Below are 23,636 nucleotides of genomic sequence, written 5' to 3'. Positions count from 1 at the left end.
TGTGACTAAGTCAACATGCTAACAAAAAAATGACCTGAATTTGATCCCCAGTCCCGCACCACATCACGCTTGCCTACCTCACCCCATGGCATACACAAGCGTTGGAAGCTTTACACCAGCTCTTGTGCAGTTGTGCATGCCCCCTTGCTGCTCGTGGTTGCACCCTCACTAGCGCTTACGTTAGCCCCCACAACTTGCGCTTGACGCTCGCCTGCTGCCTTGTTTGTGCATACGAACTAGTAGTTCGGGTCTGATCAACTCCTGTTAGGGGTGGGTCAGGCTTGGGACTAGATTAATTTTAAGTCAAAATAGAATTAATTCATCATTTATAGTGTAAAAAGTAACTTAAAAATGCTATGTAATACATAATTTTTATTCAAAAAGTTAGTAGTTAGTTTAGTGCTAAGACTTATATAAGATTTTCTATTTTTAATAAATAGAAAATATTTATTTCCAAATTTACAAAATTTATCTATTTTGTGCTTTGCGTCATCTACAATTTTACATGCATATCCATAAATTTTTTTATATTAAATATATCTAATATAAAAGTTTTACTATTTAAATTATATTTAAAATATCTTTAATATTAATTTATTTAAAATAAAATATTGTATGCATATTTTTATATCTATATAAAAATTTGGATGTGAGTAGGATAGTCTCAACTTCTCCGCGGGCAAACGTACCCAAGCTACAAACGAGTAGACGAGGACTCGAGCGAGGGCATAGCGACCGCAGCGCCTTGATCGAACGCCGTGCCGATGATCGAATGCGCTTCAATCCTTGGACGATGGATAAGTTGAGGAGATTTCAGCAATCTCTTCTAGGCGGGGAAGAGGATCCTGAAGACGATTTTTTGGTCGAATCCAGTGGTTACTTGTCGCTTTCTCCTCTTCAGGTCATTCGATCCCTTATTTTTTCGTGGAAGGAGACTATTTGAATTGTTCCTCGCGGGTTTATTTTTATGGCTCACGGTTTCTTTTATTGCAAGTTGTAAGCTTGCCAAGCAGTTTGATTTGCTATTTTTGAACAGAAATTGTACGCCTTTGCTATCTGCTTGGTCGCTGGGTTGGCCTTTATGCTACTGGTATGGGAGAATTTTCAATCTTCATTAAGAAAAAAATGTAATTAGCTTTCTGAGTATTGTTAGTTTAAATACCATATATTAAGAAAAAATGTCAAATAATCTTTGCTAAAATTTCTAATTTTGGCATGTGGAATAAGTAATATCCACATTGATCTTTCTATCGCTAATTTATTTTGTAGTTTGCGGGCTTTGTTGATTTAATATGTTTAGTAATTAGAATACTATAGCTTTTGGTTTGAGTGTTTGCGCTAAATCAAAAATTTTCCAATAATTGAAGTCAAAATTACAACCAATAATCGAAGCCATACTTCATCAACCGAACAAAATCAACCAAGTAAGATCAGTTTTGTTTGATTTTTTAGTTTTATTTGTATAATGCAAACCCCTAGTAACAAGTGAGCTAAATAACTTCAAATGCAAGTGCCAACCAAGATAAAAAATAATATGTAGCAAATTGGTAGAAATAGATCAAATAAAATGAAAAAAGAGACGCTACTAATTGTGTTGTTTGATTTCAATCAAACTTATGTCCATAGCTGAGGAGAGATAGTCCAATCCACTAGACATAAAAACCACAATCATGGTGTACAAAATAAAAGAACTCATTGCTCTTCCACAATTCCTAAGTCTATCATAACTTAAACAATAAGAAATAGAATATCCTGAAATCTTACCCAAAATATTATCTCACGAGAAAGTCTTATTGATTTTGCATAAACCGTTGAAGTTACCAATCCTCCAGTAGACCTAGATTCAAGAGGTATGTGAAGAATAAAGAGATCTTTCATATTGCATCTTCTAATCCTTAAACCAAACACCAAATCTTATAGCTTCTTTTGCACCCCAACCAAGAAAACTAGAATCATGAGAAGGAAGTGTCATAGAAAATCGATCGAGAAGTGTGAATCTCAAGACTATAGAATAGCCAACCTAACACCAATCCCCAAGTCTCACTTCTATACATGCTCAATATGATTTCCTTTCCTATCATATTCAATCCAACATTTCTCTTCCTTGATAGTGTGGTGAAATTGGGTCTCTTTTTTGACTCCTGTTTAAGTGAACCATTATAAGCTTTTAAAACTTTAATAGCTCAACATCATGCAATCTCATTATGTTAAGATGATTCCTGAATGAGCACCTATAAGAGACCTTTGGTTCACCAATAGTAGTACACTTTGAAGTTTTAACATCAAACCTAAACATCCACGGCCATTGAAACTTTCATAGCCTTGTTTTGGTTCTCCTCCCCTTGACTATTGCAATGGTATGACTTTACAATGAGAGAGGCTGTGTTATGCAAATTTAATCCATCTGTTTATCTGAATTTTTTTCCTCATCTTGTGCATTAACTAGTTTTTCAGTATTTTATAATATTTTCTACAGCTTGGAAGCTTCCTCTCCTTTGCTTCTCCAAAATGCAAAACGTAGATGAAGAAATAGTTGAAGCATTCCTTTTTTTGACTCTTATGGCACTTATAATAACCAAACAACATGCAAACTTTGAGAATCTTAGTATTCTCAACTACTTTATTCTATAAATCATCCAAAGCACATCTAGATACAAAATTCTTTTTTAGTTTTGATACATATCTTAACTCAACCGAAATCTTAGATATAACATCATGTATCGTAATACAAATAATGCCAAGACCTTGAGTCTTACATATAGCATTATTCCCTTTATAAATGGTTCCTTTGCATGGCTTATCACTAGAAATAATATTTAATTTCAAAAATTTTAGAAAGAATATGCCCACTGATCATTATGCCTATAACCCACAGCTTTAAAGAGAACATCTCTATAATCTATATCAACTATGTTTGTTTATGCTGTGTTGTCCTCCTGATAGTTACTTTTTTGCTGCTACCTTTTCATTAATGTGATAATTTTTTTTTTGTTTTTGCCAACATACTTGCCTTTAAACATGGACCCATGTTCTTTTGACCTTCCCTTGACAAACAATCTTTTACCCCTTACCCTATTTTTCATCACCAACGCCCTTGAGTTTATAAATCACATTTTTTGGTGGAAGTGAGTGCTTTACATTGTCCAAGCTTATGATATCTTTCCCATATGGTATTTTGTTACTAAAGCACTTATAAAAAGAGTAGAAAACACAATAATAATAAAATTTCGTCCCTATGATCAACAATCACATTAATATTTATCAAATATGAATAATTGAACTAAATTGATTTACATGTGACTTGATTAATGTATTTTTTTGCATGCAAAGAAAATACTAACATTTCCTTCAAATATAAAAGTTTTTGGTTATAAACATTGACTCCATATTAAGCCATAAATCTTTTGCAGTGGATTTCTCCAAAGCATTCATCAAAACCTTGTTCATGAAATACAACTGGATTCTTTTAAATATATATTCATCTATTTATGTCTTTTAATCTTTCTTATCGCCATAATCTTAAAGGCTTTTTAAGTGCCTTCAAAAGAACTTGCTAAATCAGAATATCATGCATCTTGACTTTTTCTAAATACCAATATTTTTTTTTTGCTTTTGAACTTCATGACAAAAAGACAATATGATTTGCATGGTTCAACTTATTGCAATGAGTGTGCATGATGTGCTCCGAGCCAACACAAAGAGATCAAATAAACATAAACAAAGACATTATAAGATTTACATGGTTCAACTTTAACCAAGCTTACATTCATGAGGGATGAGAGAGAATTTGATTTATTAGAATCATAAGAGCCTAAATTTTGGTATATAGAGTACTCACCAAAACATAACCTAACTGTAGGTTTTACAAAACTTCTTAAAGCATACAATCTCTAGCAAAATACCCAAAACAGCCCTCTAATTGACTTTCCCTTTTAAACCGCCCCCTCTCTTCATTAAGCCATGGGCCCCACCCTAAGGGAGAATGAGTGGCTGTTGGGTGGACCATGCTTCCGCTTGGAGTAAACATATTCCGGTCCCTCCTGGACCGGTCTAACACAAGAGTGAACTCCAAATTGCTTTTGCTAGACCCTAGATTGAGCATCTCAGCTTATATCCTTCTTTGTATACCACTTAAGGAAACCTAAACCCCAGCTCTATGCCCAATTTTTGATTTCTATGCATGCATAATATATTAAAGGGAATATTCCTTGCCTTGAAGAGTCTATAACAAATCTTATTTCCTTTAGATTTAACTCCAAATTAAAGTCTCAGAATCATTATATTTATGGTGTTACTTTTTGACCAGCCATTTTCCTTAATTTGAGATCCTAAAAAATAAAATGAGAGAGATGAATGTTACAAAACAGTTATGGTGATATTATTAGTAGAATTCAAGTTCAATGGTTGAAGCGGAGGGATGTATCGAGCCTGTTGTGTGATAGATAAATACCCCTCAAACTTAAGGAAAAATTTCTATAAGATGGTCGTGAGACCTGCAATGCTTTATGGCGCAAAATGGTAGCCATTAAAAGATAAGCATAAAATTAAGTTTTGCAGAGATGAGGATGCTCAGGTGGATGAGTGACTTTACTGTTAGAGACATAATACAAAATCAATATATAAATGAAAATGTTGGAGTAGCTCTAGTGGTAGATAAGATCAAAGAGAGTTGTCTTAGATGGTTTCGTCACATAAAATGTCGGCCTTCCGTTGACCCGGTTAGGAGAATAGATGTATTAAATTTAGCCTATATTAAGAACGGTAGAGGTTGACCTAAAAGATTTGGTTAAAAGTATTTGAAATGATCTTTTTTATTAGATTTATATGAGAATTTGGTTCTTAGCACAACACAATATAGAAAAAAGGTTCATGTTGTCATCCCCACGTAATGGGATGAAGGCATGATGTTATTGTTGTTATTGTTATTGTAAGATAGTAAATAGACAACATGCTTACAAAAATATATTAGTCATATAAAGCATCTTAGATGGAAGGCATTGGAAGTATGGACAAAGTCCTTTCCATAAATAGAAGAGGGGGAACCATCAACAACAATGATGGTGGGTGGAGAATACATGGGAAAAAAAGAGAATTGTTCATCGTTATTTGTCATATAGGAAGAAGCATTTGAATATAAAACTTAGAATTTAACGATAGAGATAATTGCATTGGATCAAGAGGAAGAGGCTACATGAGAGGCTGAAGCAAATGTTTGCAATGTTGAAGCAATTATTCATTATTTTTGAGATATGGTAATGGTTGAAGAGAAGAAAGCACCAAATAGTACTTGAAGCTACACCGGTTGTGGAAGCATGTTGGGTATGGAGAGATAACCAAACTTTTTCTAGCAATGTTCAAGAGGATGATTGGTTTGACTACAATGAAGCTAGGGAGAAAAGGCAGTGCATCAACGAACATAGTGACACAAGTCTAAACACTATGTCGATAAATCTTACAGCCACTTCCTAGAGTCAACGACAAAGATTGACCACTTAGGAGTCCTTGGTTGAGAGCTTAGTGACGTGAATAGCTTGAGAGTTGGTCATCGCAATGTTAGGAACCGTGAATTTGGCCATTTGAGATTGAACACCGTGGAGGATAGAATGTAGGCCGAAAATAAATTTGGTGAAAAGAAATTCTTTGTTTTGCTTATCTCAAACAGTAAAATTAATAGTGAAGGGGCATCATTGAGATGTCACGTCTTATTTTTGTCTCAATTTGTTTATCATTTTGCTGAAAATATTAGAATAGAGAATGTGGATACTAGAGAGATTACTTTCTTAATAGTAGGTGGAATAAAGAAAATCTTTTATCATCTTGGCAGAATCTTGAAGCATGACAGTCAAGGTAATGGGGGGTTCAAATATTATTTAGTAGCTAGGTAAGAATACCATAACAGGGCATTTACCACTTGAAAAGTTCACCATGTCATGGCAATCTAGAGGAGAAGAATAAGGTAATAAAGCATTTCATGAGAACTATAAAGAAGGTGAAAGTTCTCGGCTATACGAGGCCTTTAAGTCTTTGAGGAGGTTAGGTGGCCATACCATTGTGATAGAGATAGTCAAAAAATTTAAGTGTTAACTTAAATTATTAAGGAGTCACAATTGATGAAGAGAGCAGGCATGCCCAAGGGATTAGATGAATGTGACGTATGAAGTAGGCGTGTTAGCATCAAGAAAGTGGCTATGTAAAACAACATGGGGCGAGCAATGCATTGGTGTGACATGCGTGAGGGTGAAACATGGCCGCGTGTAGGTATAACAAAATGCCCAAATGTATGGGTGTAGCCATACATGTAGAGTGAGAGAGGGTATCCTTGCTCTAATGCCATCTAAGAGGAGAGAGCTCTTTAGTGTCTTATTCCTTAGAGGACCTTCATATTTATAATAAAGGAGCTAGTACAATGTTCTAAGTTGGAATCAAATTAATATACATCACTTGCCAAATACTGAGTACTTTCACAATTTAATATTTTGTTGCGTTAATACTTCTTGGTATTGATCATGGAATTTGGATGTTACACTTTCTAAATAGCTTACAGGTAATATTCATGGTTAACGGAAAGAGTAGCTATCTTTTATTTTATTTTTTTAATTTGCTCTACTGTCAAAGTGATAGTGGTTCATCTCTTATGCTGCCAACATCTTGCATCTTAGAAGCATAATACACACTGAGATTTTATAATTATTTTTGTTGGACTTACCAGAGCAATTTGGTTTTATTAATGGGGTCCTTTTCAACAACAAATGATAACAAATAGGAGATCTGATTGCTTTTTTTATTCATTCGTCTTGCTTTCCTATTGCCTTATTGCGTTATACTTATGCTGCTCACAACCTCATTACTTTTTTTGGCAGTCACTTATTGTTTTTGCCAGACCTATAAAATTTGCAGTTATGTTCAGCTTTGGGAACCTACTAGCAATAGGAAGGTGGGTTTATAGTCTCTAACCCTTTAACTATGGACCAACTATGCTATACAAAAGTTATGAAAATCTTATTTTTTCGGTAAAAAGTGTCCTTAAATTTTTTTCACCTTCACTTCTGAAGTAGCCCTTTTGTTATGCCCTTTTTTCTTTGTAGTACTTTAGTTACTGAACTATAAACTTGAAATATTTGGCAGCACAGCCTTCCTTATAGGTCCAATTCAACAAACAAGAATGATGCTTGATCCAGTCCGCATCTATGCAACTTTTGTTTACATCATCACTGTCATTCTTGCACTTTTCTGTGCTCTATTGGTATGTTTTTTGAACAAATAATCTCAAAATCTGTTGAATTTTTCCATCATGAATCGCTTAACTTAAAACTTTATTGATGAAATAGTAATTTACTCCTTTTACATGTGCAGATCCATAACAAGGTCTTAACACTAATTGCAATGCTTATTGAGATTTGTGCTCTAATATGGTAAGCCTTTTTATCTTTAGTGTGTTCTTCTCGTGATAATTTATCATCTTGAAAATTTTCAGAATATTCTAAGGACAACTTCTAAGTTATAACTAATTATAAAGCAAAAGCAAATCAAAAGGGTTCCTCAACACCAGTCCTACTTTATGAAATTAAGGCTTTGTTTGGGACAACTATCTAAAAATTTTTTCACTAAAAAATAATTTTAGAAAGTAGAAAGAAAGTTGTCCCAAATGAGGCCTAAATGAAACTATTGGTCTATCGCTTTGAAAGGCAGACCATAAAGGAGGTGAAAATTGTGGTAACAATAAATGTAGACATAAAATGCATATTTTCAGCGGGACTTCATCCTTGTTATCTGACCAACTCATTAGCAATCCCAACAAAGCAGATCTTTACTACATTTATACGGATTCCGCTGATCATGTACATTTTAAAATACCGTTACTGTTTGAATCCGTCAAGAGTCATATGTAGGATTGCTAATGTACTTTTCCTCATATTAGAGAATGAAGCATTCCCAAGAGAAGGTTAGGCTTGAGCGCTGATGCGGAGCAGGTCTTAGAGCTGAAAACAACGAAACAAACACTCCAATAGATTAAATCTAATTTTATCACCGAGAATGAAAAAGAATAGATAACAGGAAAGAAGATCAATGTAAAAAAGAATACAATTTCATACAATTCGACCCAATTGATAGCTTTGTCTTATAAATGTTAAAATAGATTGTCTATAATTTGATTGTTGTGAATTACAATACTAATTCTGTTGTTGGTAGCCTATGATGCACGGACACTTCTCCTCAAAGCGACGTGCAGTGTCCGACACCGTGTTCGACACGACACTCCTCCGACACATGTCGGACACGCCGAAAACGTGTCTGATTAAAAAAATATTAAAAACAAATTGGACGCGCGTGTCCGACATGCATATCTTAAATATTTTATATTTTTTTTAAAATATAATTTCTTATATTTGGCGAGATTTAAACTAAATTTCTTATTTCCTATCCACAACACCAAATCAACGTCTGCATTTAATACCCATTCATCGAATATTCTCATTTTCATTTCTCTTTGACAGTGAAGGTATTTTCATCTCCTCTCTTTTTGCACAATTACAAATCTTTCTTTTGTTGAACCAGAATTGAAAGCAGTGATATTCAATGATGATGATATTGAATGCCAAAAACAAACCTCTAAAGCTAATCATAGTAGTTGAAGCTTAAATGTTTGATGTTGTAGTAAGTGATTATTTGCTTATATTTTTGTCGTTGTACTAGATATTTTGTACTAAATATTTTATATTATAAGCTAGACAAGTTATCATGTCATTCATTTATTATTGTTTGTCATTTTTAATATGATATATATATATGTATTGTCGTGTCCGCGCCGTACCCGTGTCCTATATTTTCAAAAAAAGCCGTGTCCGTGTCGTGTCGTGTCGTGTCCGTGTCGCCCTGTCCGTGTCCTTCTCTCAAGCTTTCAGAAAATCAATGCATTTGTTATGGGATGAAAAATTTAAGATTTTTTTTTGTCTTATTACATTTTTGTTTAAGAACCAAAAATCGATATGCTTTGATTTTATTTCAGGTACAGTCTAAGTTACATTCCTTTCGCTCGAAGAATGATTTCTGAGTTGCTCATTAGTTGCTTTGACACAGATTTAAGCTGAGATTCTGCATGTTAAAGACTAATAAAGAATTATGTCCTGTTTAGCTTGACAGAAATGGCTTCTAAGTGCTAATCATTTTTTATTGAAGGATTGCTAGAGGTCTAGCTATCTGCTCTTCCCTTCGCTTCAGAAAAGGGATGTTTACTCTGTTTATAGAACTCTTGGTTTGCGAATGTGAATTTTGTCTTCTTAGGGATATTATTAGCCGACACATGTAATGAGATGAAGACTTGATGTTATCCTTGTTAAGGATGTTATTGTCATTGGAGTCCTATTTTATGGTAATAAATTGTGATTGTGGCCAGCCATGTTATGTGTAGAATCTGATTATGTTGATCAATCGGGTTGCCCTATTGCCTCGGGGGTGGTTTAACCCCCGCTTGGAAAAAATTTCTCTTGTACAACGCCTCTGTGCTGTGTATCCGAGTGACTCAGCGCCGATCAACAGAGCGCAAAGCACCAAAGCACTCTGGATTTGGCGCAACAATGCTATAAGTTTGGCGCCTCAACGATGCGAGTTTGAACGCCGCATCGTCATCAGACAAAGGCTTGAGTGCCACAACGTTATTAGACGAACTTGACAATTTTTTTTTTCTTGTTTTTCTGAAGAGTTGCGCCCCTTGGAGTTATTTATTTGGTTTTCTCTTATATTTTTGAAATGTAGACATTGAGAATGGTGCATGTGAGAAAAGAAGCAAGGAAAGAGTGAGAGAGAAGAGATATTTGTATTTATTTCTTCCAATTTTCATAGTGGATTTCTTGATGTGATGTGGCTCAGTAGTTTTTTTCACATTAAATTCTAGTGTCCTCTATTTTTCTGCTGCTTTTACATTCTTGCTTGTTTGGTCATTGTGATTTTTACCCTTCATCCCTAACAAGCCATGATGTATCTTCTATGGTTGAAATGTATCATAACTCCTTAATATTGAATGCAAGAAATTCATTTGTCAACTATTTATTTGCTGTAGACTGCCTGCATTTTCCCTGAAGCGTGGATGGCTGGCTATTTTTGATATGAGAAATTTGAATGTTCTACTACAAAGTGGTGCAATGAAATGATAAAATTCTCAATGTGCTACAAGCTTCTCTTTATTTTGATATTGTTATTGACTCACATGCTCTCAGTCTTTTTTTTTTTTAATATTTTTTTGTTATGCACAAGAAGCTGGTTTGAATTTTTCTATAATATCTGTCAAATATCTATTGAGAGAGAGAGAGAGAGGCAATAGAGAGTTCATTAATTTAATGGTTCAATCAAAAGAAAGAGAATTAGGTTTTGTTTGGAACAGTTTTTTATAACAATAATTTAATATAAAATTGTTTAAAAAAATAGTAACAAAATAATGGTTAAAAGATGACCCAAAGGAAGTCCTAAAATCTTTGCAATCTATCATCATAAATTTCTCAGCCCGCAATAAACACATAACATTACTTATAGTTAGAGTATAATTATCCTAATTTTTTATTTCTTTGCTTTCAAATCACTACTACACATTTATTTAGAATTTCTAACATAAAAAGTTATTTTTTTATAATAAGAAATTTTATAATGTGAGTATCTCTACAAAGTTATATATATAAATAATTTTAAAATACTAATTTTCCCAATAGTAATTCTATAGCTACCTTAAAAAAAATTATACTCGCCACAAAAGGGGGATTCAAACAAACACCCTACTACACATCAAGACAATATGGTTCAAATAATGAAAAATTAAAGTTTCGTTTGGGATAGCTTTTTATCTGCTTTGTAAAACAATTTTTTCTGCAAAAATTTTAATTTAAAAAATTTTTATACTAAAAAAATACTTTAAAAAGCAATAAAAAAACTGTCACAAATGAAATCTAAACCTTTTATAAGAATCCAAACCATTAATTTCAAAATTTTCTTACATATAAGTAAATTAAGTTCTCAATAAAATAATTAAGCATGTTAATCTATTTTTAATGACGTGTCCATTTGGACTGTTTGATTTGGTCTTCAAAGGACTTGCAAATTGACGGACGAAATTAATTAAAAAAAAACACACAATATTGTCAAGTTCCAACATTAGTTTAATTAAAATGAAAGACTTGCATGCTGCATGCTTGCATTAAAAAAATAAAAAATAATAATTTAAAACGTTGTCTTAATCCCAACAAAGTTTATGAAGGGCCAAAGTTCACACAGTGTTTTATTATTATTATTATTATTATTATTTTTTATTTGAAAAATAATAATTATAATTTCATTTGACTATTATTTTTTATAATTTTCAAAAAACTATATAGTAAAAATATATTTTTTGTAATAAGAAATAACAAAGTTATTTTTTCTATAGTAATTCCCAGTTAATTTTATAAAACTCTATAGCTGTTGAGAAATTATTCTGTGCAGACGACGAAAAACGTCCGGATACTAACCAGAATGCGTCATATCACTCATTCGCTTAGTACCATGCCTCGGTACTGCTCGATTCCACGGCTCAATATCACTAACATGACGACACTTAGATTCACCTCCGAACATAAAGCTACATTCTCCGCACCTCATCCGCACAAAATAATTTGTCAGCATGTCAATTCCGTGTGAACTTGCATTCAGATAGCCGACAGTACATCTAAACAACTAAAAAATTTAAGAATATAATGTATATCTTCTCTGTATGATTGGCCCAACGTGGCAAACACGTACGTAATCCTGACCGTCAAAACTCCTTTGAACATCAAAGGCCTCCTTCGTAAATTACGCGCTTCAACCTTTATAAAAGAAGAGCCCTCTTCAGCTTTCTCTCATCAACCACTCCCACTAATCCTCAAACTAATTACCACAATTAGCACTAATCTCTTTCTTTCTTCACTCCATGGGAAATTCATTTGCTTGTTTTACTTCTCAGAAAGCCATGATCAGAAGCAAACACCACTCTGCTAAAGTCTGCGATGAATTACAGTATTCAGATTCAGAGCAGCCTTCATTGAACTCTCTGAACAATTTGAAGAAGAAGAAGAAGAAGGCTAAGTTGAAGAGAAATGATCATAAAGCTAACAGCAGAAGATTAAGCTCGACAGGAGATAATGATGATGGAGCAGTCAGAATCAAGATGGTTCTTACAAAGAAAGAGGCAGATCTTCTGTTATCAATGCTTAGAGAAAACGAAAGTATTGGAGGAGTTTCTTTTGATTTTTGTGGAGCTGTAAGAAGCCATGAGTGGAAGCCATCTTTGCAGCGTATAGAAGAGGAAGATGAGTTCTGTTGAGAATAATGAATTGTGTAGTTTGCTGTTTTAGAATCTGTCGTTCTATTCTTGAGATGCAGATTGATGCATATTGATTAAATTAACTTAGGAAGGGTGAGTTGGAAAAAAATTATATAGATAATGCTCAGATGTTTATAAGAGATGATTTCGCTGATTGGAACCCTTCATTTTTGGTTGGTGCAAATTGCGTTAAGGAGGTGAACTTGAAAAGTCCTTCCAACGAATTTTATACAAGAAAGATATCAAAATAATCTGTGAATTATGTAGGGATAGATATTTTAGTGTCTTATTTTATATAGAGTCTTCACTCTTTGCCTTTCGACACAGTAATAACTCCTTTTAACTTTCAATCGATTAGTATCATATGAATCAGTAGAGGATAACAATAAACCACAGTATTTAAAAGAAAGCTCGTCACCCCCCATTCTATATCTATTAATTAATCTCCATCCAAATCTGGTCGAACCAGCCAGAACCATTAGTTCAACCAGCTAACGGGTGAACAAGTCTCGATTCCATTGAAGGGACCTATTCAATTTTTGAATTATTTAAATAATTAAATAAATTAATCTAATATATTAAGAATAAAATATTAAGTAATATTTATATTTTATTAAATTATTTGTATTTAAAATACTTATATATAAATTTATATGTAAGCTAATTTTTTATGAAATTTGAATTAAATTTAAAGATGGAATATATTTAAATTTAAAATTAGATATAAGATATTATTAATGTGTGAATTTAAATTATTTTTTATTCAAAAAATTATATTATTATATGAATATTTTATCATTTAAATTTTACTCAAATAATTTTTTTATTTATTACACCATTCGGCTCAACCTAGTTGAATCACTGAACCCAAAGGCCTTAACCTCTCATTATTTTGGCTCTATGTACCGTTCTGATTTTCACAACCTTTATATTTTAGTTAATTTGACTAAAATTTCAAAGCACTTCATTGGACAAAACTCATATTTAAATATTTGGTCGTAGATCATTTATACAATATCTACTTGTCATACTGATCTCAGAATTGAATGATCTTAAGCTTGTTGAATTCGTGTCATCCAAACTCTTGATTAAAACATAAGCACTCCTAAATTCAATGATTTTTTTTCTTCCTCAATTACATATCATGAAATTTTTAACAATATTTCAAGTGCTTGATTTGTATCCATTTTGACTTGGATTATATAATTTTTTGTATCATTAAATTTGTTTTATCAAGACCTTTATTTCAAGTATAAATTTACTAAAATCAAAGTTCGGATGATCATGAATTTAATTTTGGAAGCTTTCAATTCAAATATTAATAGGAAAACTTTTTGATGACATCATATATGTACATAATTAGGCATGATATAAAAAATCTTATTTTGATTTTTTATTATAATAGTTTATATTATTCTTTCAACATTTTTTATTTAAAAATTTAATTTCGTTATTACCCAACCAAAAATAGATAATAAACGAACAATAATTTTAGCATGAAGAAAAGTTGCACATGGCTGTCACTTTCCAGTCTTGTTAAAAGGTCAAATTAGAAGACTGAAAACTCACCAAACAAAGAAAATTTAGTTGTTTAACAATAGATTGACAGATTTTCTGATAAGTTTATTGAAGTTTCTGGATGCTAAATCTGCAGATTTTCTGTTAAGTTTATTGAAATTCTGACTTCAAGACCTGCTAGCTGTTTTATTTATTTATTTATTTTCTGATGAGTAAGCATTGTCTTTAGGCCAGTGAAAACCCCGGTCGACCTAGCATGCAATCCACACCAATTTAGCTGTTTAAATCTCAGAACAACTTTTTTTATTAAAATAAATGCTCTTAGACTATAAAAACTTCCTAAATTTACATTGATGCATGACAGCAAAATGAAAATTTGAATACTGTCTCATGTTTTTGACTTCACATTCGTAAGAGTAACTGCTTTTCAGACAAAAGATATATTTAGGTTTTGTTTGAGATAGCTTTCTTATTATTTTTTAAACGAATTTTTTAGTACAAAAATTTCTAGAGTAGGATGCATTGAAGCCTGTAGTGTAGAGTAGGATACGGTCAGGCAGGTCGGCATCTCTTCGGATTTTAAAGTCCAAACTGGGTTGATTTCGGGTTTTTGAGTTGACCTGAGCCTGGCCCGTTTTTGCAAACTGGTCGAAAACTCGAACCTGAACCCGACACGTATGGTAAACGGGTTGATCGAACCCGAAATTTTTAGGGTCCGATTTTGGGTCATGTCAGGTTTTGACACTCCTATGTATATCACATATACAAGACTCGAACCCAAGATCTCTTAGGGCATCTCCAACGGAGAACTCCATTTTTCACGGCAAAATACAGCAAAACTCCAAAATGCCGTGGTGCTGCTCCAATCGAACGTCATTTTATGTGCTTCTGTGAAGGTAACGATCCTTCTCCCTTTCGTGCGTTTTTCCGGTTGAGAAAGCAAAATAGCGTAGGTGAGCAGTGCAACGCCAATATTGGCGTCGCAAGTAAATGGCGAAAGATTTGGCGTTCGGCTGGAGCGACCGAATGACGCCATACGCTCGTTTGGCGTTAGGTTGGAGATGCTCTTAATTGATAGTTAAAGCTCCAAACTAACATATCAAGAATAGTTGCGTTGTCCATTTCTTATTGATATAAAAAATGTATTACAAGATACAAGATTTCATTAAGATGGGTTAAAATAATTGTCATAAATGAAGTTAAGCATATTAAATGTAAGATATAAGTTAGATAGGAAATTAATAAATAAATATAATGAATGCATTTAGTCCTTTATATGTCCCCTTAAAATGAGCTCTTGTTGAAGAGTTTATATGTCCCATAAACTAATCAAATTTTCAATTAAGTTTGATTTTATAGTTTTTTTTTAAGAGGAAGAACATAATTGTAGAATTTTGCTATGGGCACAAAACTCTACAGGTAATGAAATAAAATGAAGCAAAAATAATTTATTTGTTCATTATAAAGTATGAATTAACTAACATTATTCAATGATTTGAAATTTCTTAATATTTTTTCATTGCCTATCACTCCAATTCCTAACGTTTGAACATAATCAAAATGGATCTGTTCAGTCTTTTAACCTCCTAAAATATTGTTCATTTTCTTCTTTTCACATCTCTCTTCAATTTCTGCTAATTCTTTATCAGGTTGGTGACTCTTCAAGCTTACAGTTCCACTGTTTGGAAAGACAAGCTAAGATTAGTTAGAATATAAACATGGCTGTATATCAATTTTCAGTCTACTTAATAAATCGTAAGACTCAAACTTCGCTTGGAACAACTTTCTTACAACTTTTTAAAGCAATTTTTTAGCGTAAAGATTAAAATTTTTGTACTAGAAAACTGTTTAAATAAGCAGTAAGAAAGTCATCCCAAACGAAGCCTCGAACTTCGCTTGGAATTGGGACAGCTTTCTTACATCTTCTTAAAGCAAATTTTTAGTATAAATTTTTATTTAAGAAACAGTAAGAAAGCCATCCGAAACGAAATATCAAAGTCACCAAACGGAGAAATTTTAATTGTTTAAGCATTAATTAACATAGGTCACATAAGTCTATTAAAATTTCTGGCTTCATAATCAGCTGTTTTAATGTCAAATTAATTAGTACTCTTAGACTATAAAAAATCTTTAAAATTTCATTGATGAGGAAAAAATATTGAATTAATGCAACTTAATTTGTCTTGTTGTGAATTCGTTATGTTATTTCTATTGAAGAAGAAAATTTTGGTTCTAAGTCTTTGACTTAGTGATTTGAAGAAATAAATTTTTGTCAGGCAAAAGGTTTGATTTATCTAATTAAATATTTTAAGAAGATTTAGTTCAATTATGTTGAAAAGTGGGTGATGATTGACTAAAATGTTCAATAAGCGACATCATTTAGTATAATTTGATGGAAAATGTGTTGAAAATCATATCAGAATTTAATTAAAATTATATATAATAAGGAAATAAAATATTAAAAAAATTATTTTGATTACTCCTATTCTATTTTCCGGTTTCTGCTGCAACAGATTTCAATGATAGATTTTTATAAGAAATATTCGTTGTCTTACACTGTAGATTTTGCCTTCTAATAATTATAATAATTGATACGTACTAGAAAAATCAGCATGACGAATATCAATAAAGATTATAGGAAAGTTTCAAACCGAACTCTGATTTGAGCAAATTTATAGATATACTAATCATCTTAATAGATAAATAGATGAACATAATGTTATCAAAAGCGATTTGATCTGAGTTCAAATTAGCATAGATCAAATACTTCAAATATAATTAGAAACTAATTGGACCACCAACACCACTATCATCAAACTGTTGCCATATGAACACCGTGCGAACACCATCGTACGACCATTGTTGTCGGGCCGATGTTTGACTAACATTATTAGACTATGGTTGCTTGGCCTCCATTGTTGGACCACCTCCATCGCACCACTTTTGCCCAACCTTAGCCACCCGATCTCCGCCATGGAGTTGTCATCGCCCGAACATTGTGTTTGAGCCCCCTCTCGATCTCCATCGCTCAATCACCACCCCTGAACCATTGCCACCCAACCTTTGCTGTTGAGCCATCGCCCAAAGACCAACATTGTCAAATTGACATCATGTGATGTCCTTCATCGAACCACCATTGCTCGACCGCCAAAATTAGATCATTGTTGTCCTATCATAGTAATTAAACCTCCGCCATTCGACCATCGTCGTCAGACTGCCATCACTTGACGTACTTTCATCATTGAATACTACCACCTGACCACCATAACTCGAACACAATCGTCTGAATGTATCACATCTAGGGGTGCAAGTGAGCCGAGCCGGCTCAAGCTCGACTCGTTTATGGGCTTGCGAGCCAAGCTTATCAAGCTCACGAGTCGAGCTCAAGCTCGTTTAGTAAACGAGCTCAAGTTCGAGCTTGAGCCGGCTTAGCTCGTGAGCTCGCGAGCTAGCTCAAATAAATATTAATATTTTTAGAATAATTTTATTTTTATTTAAATCAACACTTACATAGTAAAATTATTTCATATGAGTCAAGCCCATGATTTTTCATTTTTTATAATTTTTCACATAAAAACTTTAGTGTCTCATATGCTGATATTTTCATTTATATGCTTATATACTCCGTATTCATGCAAAGTTATGATGCAAAACTCTCTCACTTTCATGTCTTGAATTTTCTAGCAATAAAAATAATAAAATTTTAATAATGATGCTATTTTTATAATAAAAAAATTATATAAATTTAAATAAAAATTAATAAAATGATTTATGGAGTATTAATTAGGCTCTACAATTTAACATAATACAAATAATTATATAACTTGAATCCGATTTTATGTAGAATAAAGAAAAAAATTCCAAGCCATAATTTCCTATCAAAATTTTATTCAGAATGAAATTTAAAACCATTAAATTGTATTAAGACAAGTAAAAATATAATTAATCAATTAAATTTTATATTATATTTATATCCAAATAAATTTAAAATTTTTAAAATACATTAAGACCAATTGAACTTAAAAAATATCATGAATTTATGGCTGAGTATTAAAAATGTGAATTTCTAAAATATGCTATGAATTCGTAAAATAATTAAAAATAAAATTAAAATCTCTACAAAATGTTATAAAGGCAGAACCTATAATAACTTAATGATTTATATAGAAGCCATATATTTGAAGAAGAGAATGAGATATAAAATAAGCAAACAAAAGATAATAAAAACATAAATTCATCAAATTTGAATTTGTTCTTACACTCTCATCAACCAATTACCAGTTTACATAAACAAAAAGAAGAAAAGAACTTTCTTCATGAAAATCTAAGTTCATATAAACAAATTTTACAGACTTAAAGATACCAAAAACTAAATAAAGAAGAGGGCTAGAAGAGAAGGGAAGATGAATCAAATGATATTGAAAAGTTCAAGTCATGGTGCCACTGAATTATCAAAGCTCTGAACTTCTGGAACCTCAATGATGCTATCGAGCGCCGGCCGCCACTTCTTCTCCTCCAACCTCTCCCTCACAGTCAATTCCAGAAACAAATCCTGCAGCTTCCTCTCACCCTTCTTCTCTCCCAGTTGCTTCATCAGCCAATCCAGTTCTGCCTTTGTCATTACGATTCTAAACTTCTTAACTACTCTTTCATCTCTTCTCTCTTCCTTCTTTTCTACACAGTAGAAGCAACTGAATCCCTTAATGCAATTGCCCATTTTCTTTGATTGTTACAGAAGGGAATTAAAAGTATGATAGAGAGAAAGGAGAGTAGATAGATGACTTGTGCTTGTTTGGTGACCTAAGAAGAGGAAGGAGAAGGATTTTGGTGAGTTGTGAATATAAGAAAGAGATGGGTGGTGTAGGCCTGCAAGGAGAAATTAATAAAGGAAATTGGTGGAGTAGGGTTTGCCAACTATTAGGAGTGAGTTTGTTATTGTTATATGATTTGATATTTTTATTTTGGACATGTGTTAGTTCTTTGACTTTCAGTTCCAACCACAATAAAATAAGTGTAAAATTTTGAATATGACTGCAGATCATATGGTTGAAATTTTTAAAATTTTTCGGCCTTTAGTTTTTGTTTTTCTTTTTGATGATTGTAGCTCTTTGAGCATTAGTTGGCTGAAAATTCCCTTTAAGGACTTGTAATCTGTTTTTAAATCAACGCGTAGGCCCCTATGTGGGTTTCCCCTAGAAAAAAAAAATGGTTGAAATTTTTGATCAATTTTTTTTTTTGGAAAAAAAGCATGCTTAACTTCATGTTATTGAAGCTAGCGTTAATCAAGGAGCAATTACCACGAAATAGATAGTAATTACAGGAGTGATTTATCTTCGCAAAAGAAAATATAAAAATTCATGTGATTTGACTTGAGACTAATGTTTCGTTTCGAATAGCTTTCATACTGCTTTTTAAATGATTTTTTAGTACAAAAATTTCAAATTCAAGAATTTTTTGTACTGAAAAGCTATTTTAGAAAGCAAGAAGAAAGCTGTCTGATTCTGTTTGAAATAGTTTTCTTACTGTTTCTAGAACAGACTTTTAGTACAAAAATTTCTAGTTCTATAAATTTTTGTACTAAAAAATTGCTCTAGAAAAAAAAAATTTCATAATGATTTTGCTTCTCTCGCTTGAAAATAAGTTTGTTGATAATGGTACCATTAGTCATTTGCGAAAAAAAATTTGCCAAAGTAATGGCATCTTTGGTCATTAACCTTTTGTAAGGTCTAATAATTATATCATTAGTCATTTACAAAATAATTTTTTTTAAAAGAAGAGAAATCATTCTTGAAACTTGAAAGTAAATTTATACATCAAGATGTATTAATCATATTTTAAATTAGATTGTTTGATTTGGAGTGTAAGAGACAAATGATTTTCTTGGTTCATTATGTAAGGGCAACAATGAGCTAGATATGAGAGGAAGTGACAAGTAAGATTTAAAAAAAATGAAGGACTGACTTGAGATTGAAAATAGATGTAAAAGCTGGACATGCTTGGATGTATGCACTAAATGTAATTATATATACTAAATGTTGAATGCCATATAGAAGTTTAAGAGAATCTTTGAGCGGTATGAGGAGATTGACACAAAATTTATAATGAAGTTAAAAAAAGAAGATGATGACATTTTCCTTTGATGCTTGATCTTGCTACTTTGCTATTTTTTGCAAGTTTGATCACATCCTTCATTTTCTCATGCTTCATCCTCTGATGCTGATATATTATTGGCCATATTTTGGGATTGACTAGTAACTGTTTGTTTTTATTTCATTTTGTAACAAACAAGGGATCTTAGATTCCATAGGTTTTATTTTCTTTTTTCTTGTAGCTCCTCGAGCAATTACCGAGTTTTAGATCTCTTTTAAGGACATTCTAATCTTTTTTTTTAGTATTAGCGTGTAAGCCCTTTCTGACAAAAAAAAGGAGATGAGAGTCTCATTTCTTGTTGGGTTCTCTAAATGGTAATTAGAGGAAATGAAAACATTGATTTATCTCTTGGAGAAGTTTTATGAATTGAATTTAGGGATTTTTAGCTCAATATATGTTCTAATAAATACCTTTATCATGAAATTATAAAGATTTTATGCTTGCTTCAATGTTTACAAACATAAATGGATCATAATGAGAGAAATTTGGCCAAAACAATTTAAGTCACAAATTTGATAAATATTAGGGTACTATTGAACATATGAGTTTGATTATTTGTTTTTTAGTTTTATTTATTGCTTTAAGATATGCGGAGTTGCACTTATGACTACACTTAATGATTTTGATGGTACAACTTTGACATAATTGATACGATCAATATGTTATGACACATTTTGATTATATATAATATGAAGATAATTGAGGAGGCTAATCCAGATCAGCATCCAATTGAAGTACAACAGTGTTTGATTGATGAAAGGTGGGAGAATGGATTTGGTGGTGTAAAAATATAAAAGACACAATTTTGGAAAAGCTAACTTGGAAAATAAAATTAATAGTCTTGGAAAGATATATAGTTGTAGAGCTCAAATTCATGAAATAGTGTTGATATTTTTGCATGGTGGAAAGTCAATAGACCAACATTTTCAATCCTTTTGCAAATAACTAGAGATGTTTTGGAGGTTTTAATATCCACTACTGGATCTTAATCAAACTTTAGCATTTGGTTTATATTTTTTAAGCATTGCTAAGTTATTTGAATCCAAATATTGTGCAAGCTCCTATATATGCTTAATTAGATGCATACACAATATATATATATATATACTAATTTATAATTTGTAGAAAATTCCAAATAATAAAGCATGTTAGAGAACTTATTCTTTATTTATTTATATAAATATTTATTCTTTTAAATTTTTTAGAGATTATAAGCAAATCAACTCTTTCTGAGCTATATATAAGCAAGATTGAAGGATGCATGTTTTTGGGTGAAAATCTAAGATAATCACTAATATTATTTCATTTGATTGTCTTTGTAATGTATTTAATTTAATATATACATCAATTTTATTATTTTGCTTTTGAAACATTGAGCAAATTTAATTGTAAACTCACACATACTGCATATGTAGATTTCATGTCCAATACCTCTTAGTTCATAATATAAGCTCTCAACCTACATACTACGGTGGACTACGTTATTATATATTTCTTATATTGCTTCTTTTAGGGTAGGTATTGCTTATTGGCTGTTTTGAGGAATGATTTAAGAAATGATAAGGGAAAGAAATTATGCATAGTTAATGTTAAAAATTTATTTTTGAAAAGCTTTACTTAAGAAAAAATAATATGCATAATGATCTAATTTTGGCTTTCTTATGTACATAGTATGACAAAGTTTAATAATAAATTAATAGATGTTATTAATGCTAAAAGAGATGGAATAATATTATAATAGGTATTCCTTGCAATGATTAATTGTGGAAGGAATATGCCAAGGCAAGAGCTAATTAGATTCTTAAGAGATTTTGGGATGTATATATTGAAAAAATTAAGTCATTTCTTTCTAAGCATTTGTGCAACAATGATAAATATTGAATATATGATATGATTGGGAGACAATACTAACTATATGCAACTTAAAGAAGATATTTCCCCATCAATGTTCAACTCAATGAAATACTTATATAGTAATTTTTTATATGAAGCAAGAGTTGATCATTTTGTTCAATATAGATGAATGTATTTATTTAAAAGGTATGATTTTAAAATAGACCTTTAATTACAAATATTTATATAATTACAAATTTTTAATAGTCTCAGTTACATAACAAGAAAGTTGAAAATTTATGTAAATTTAATGTTCAATATGTTAGACATATTTTTTAGGAATTCTTGGAGGAATCTTAAGAGCTAGCTCTTGAGCTTCATGCGAGAGAGAGGGAGAAGTGAGGAGTTTTCCCCAAACAATACATCTCATAATATCTCTATAAATAGATATTTACATTATTGTGGTAACATGAAGGAATAACCTATACTAAAACTAGACCAATAGCTCACATATTTGATGGAAGAGATGTTCACATTATATTATCAAATATTAAGAAATACTGATTATGATCACAACCTGAAAAATAAAATAATAATAAAATCCCTCTAACTAGACTACTAATCTTCGATATAACAAAAAAAGTACTAAACAATCTATCTCTTCTTAAACTGATCTAACTTAGCCCCATCAATCAATCATGCAACACACAACTCCTCCAAAAGAAAAGCCATGAAAAAAGCTCAACTCAAACTCATCCACGCATATGTGATGACTTTGCTACTTTCTCCCACACCACAACGATGATCTCATGCTCAGTCCCATGCACTTAACGTGTTCCCATAATCCCTTCCATCTTTATCACTCCATATATATAAATATAACCGCTAGCACTTACACTACTCAATAAAACTAAGCAAGGAGAGTACTGAGCAGTTCAACTATTTTAATGGCTCGTTACTTGGTTCTCTTTCTACTACTCTCAGCTGCATGGGAAAGCGTCAATGCCCAGCAGGCGCCTTCATGCAGGTACGTGGCCCAGATGATAAGCCCGTGCATGGCGTATTTAGAGGGCCAGGACATGGTCCCTTACGGGCCTTGCTGCGGTGGGATGGCTGCCTTGAACCGCACAGCACTAACCGGGCCGGATCGGGCCACAGTATGCGGGTGCCTTAAAGGCATTGCCCCTCGCCTACCACTCATCAATCTCACACGTGCCGCAGACCTCCCACGTGCCTGTGGTGTCAGCCTCAACGTTATCATATCCCCCTCTGAGGACTGTAACAGGTAGCGAGCTCATGTGTTGTTTTGTTTTTTTTTTTTATTTTTTTTGTGCTGATATTAGAAAATCATCTGGTTATCTCTCTGTTTATAGTAAAAACACAATCAAATCTCAGCTGCTACAGTAGCTGTGCTTCTACTGTAATAAAAAGAAAATCGGACAATTCTCTCCCATCCGGTGTCCGCACAGAATAATATCTGTTGTTTTTTTTACATGTCTGAGTATTTCATGTGTATGAATTTGTCTGAATTGCCTCAAATATTTCAGGAAAAAAAAAATGGAGCATTATGCTTTAAGATTTGTGAGCATTTTTCAATCTCAAGTTCTTATATTTTTCTGATCTCACTGTGCAGCCTTTCGCCACCTTGAAGGCTTGAATACATGATGGATTGGGCAAGGAAAATAAGTGTTGAAGAAGATTTGATGAAGAAATGCTAATAATACTATTTAGGGTAACTTTGTTTTCAGGGCATGTAATGAGTGAAATAATGGACTTTGTTGTTACATCTGGCTTTCAACTACGCTTGCTT

At 32.3% G+C, this 23,636-nt stretch overlaps 2 protein-coding genes across 2 annotated transcripts; both read left to right on the top strand.

Annotated features, from left to right (window-relative positions):
• Window positions 1-686: 686 nt before the first annotated feature.
• LOC110108481 (vesicle transport protein SFT2B-like) lies at window positions 687-9,397 on the top strand. The gene is made up of 6 exons (XM_020839151.2): window positions 687-901; window positions 1,037-1,090; window positions 6,861-6,934; window positions 7,126-7,243; window positions 7,354-7,412; window positions 9,008-9,397. The coding sequence occupies exons 1-6, from the start codon at window positions 773-775 to the stop codon at window positions 9,087-9,089; spliced, it is 516 nt and encodes a 171-aa protein (XP_020694810.2). The 5' UTR covers window positions 687-772; the 3' UTR covers window positions 9,090-9,397.
• Window positions 9,398-22,773: 13,376 nt separating this feature from the next.
• LOC110108478 (non-specific lipid-transfer protein 1-like) lies at window positions 22,774-23,233 on the top strand. Its single transcript, XM_028701282.1, has 2 exons — window positions 22,774-23,111; window positions 23,170-23,233. The coding sequence occupies exons 1-2, from the start codon at window positions 22,774-22,776 to the stop codon at window positions 23,231-23,233; spliced, it is 402 nt and encodes a 133-aa protein (XP_028557115.1).
• The last annotated feature ends 403 nt before the right edge of the window (window positions 23,234-23,636 follow it).

The sequence above is a fragment of the Dendrobium catenatum genome, unplaced genomic scaffold, assembly GCF_001605985.2.
Source record: "Dendrobium catenatum unplaced genomic scaffold, ASM160598v2 fragScaff_scaffold_156, whole genome shotgun sequence".
NCBI lineage: Eukaryota > Viridiplantae > Streptophyta > Magnoliopsida > Asparagales > Orchidaceae > Dendrobium > Dendrobium catenatum.
This window is presented reverse-complemented; position numbering and strand designations above follow the sequence as displayed.

Excerpts from the sequence above, each read along its gene's own strand:
- LOC110108481 (XM_020839151.2), top strand. The coding sequence starts at position 773 with ATGCGCTTCAATCCTTGGACGATGGATAAGTTGAGGAGATTTCAGCAA. Across the intron at positions 902-1,036 it reads TGTCGCTTTCTCCTCTTCAG|AAATTGTACGCCTTTGCTAT; the intron begins GTCATTCGATCC and ends ATTTTTGAACAG. Across the intron at positions 7,244-7,353 it reads CACTTTTCTGTGCTCTATTG|ATCCATAACAAGGTCTTAAC; the intron begins GTATGTTTTTTG and ends TTACATGTGCAG.
- LOC110108478 (XM_028701282.1), top strand. The coding sequence starts at position 22,774 with ATGGCTCGTTACTTGGTTCTCTTTCTACTACTCTCAGCTGCATGGGAA. Across the intron at positions 23,112-23,169 it reads CCCTCTGAGGACTGTAACAG|AAAATCATCTGGTTATCTCT; the intron begins GTAGCGAGCTCA and ends TGCTGATATTAG.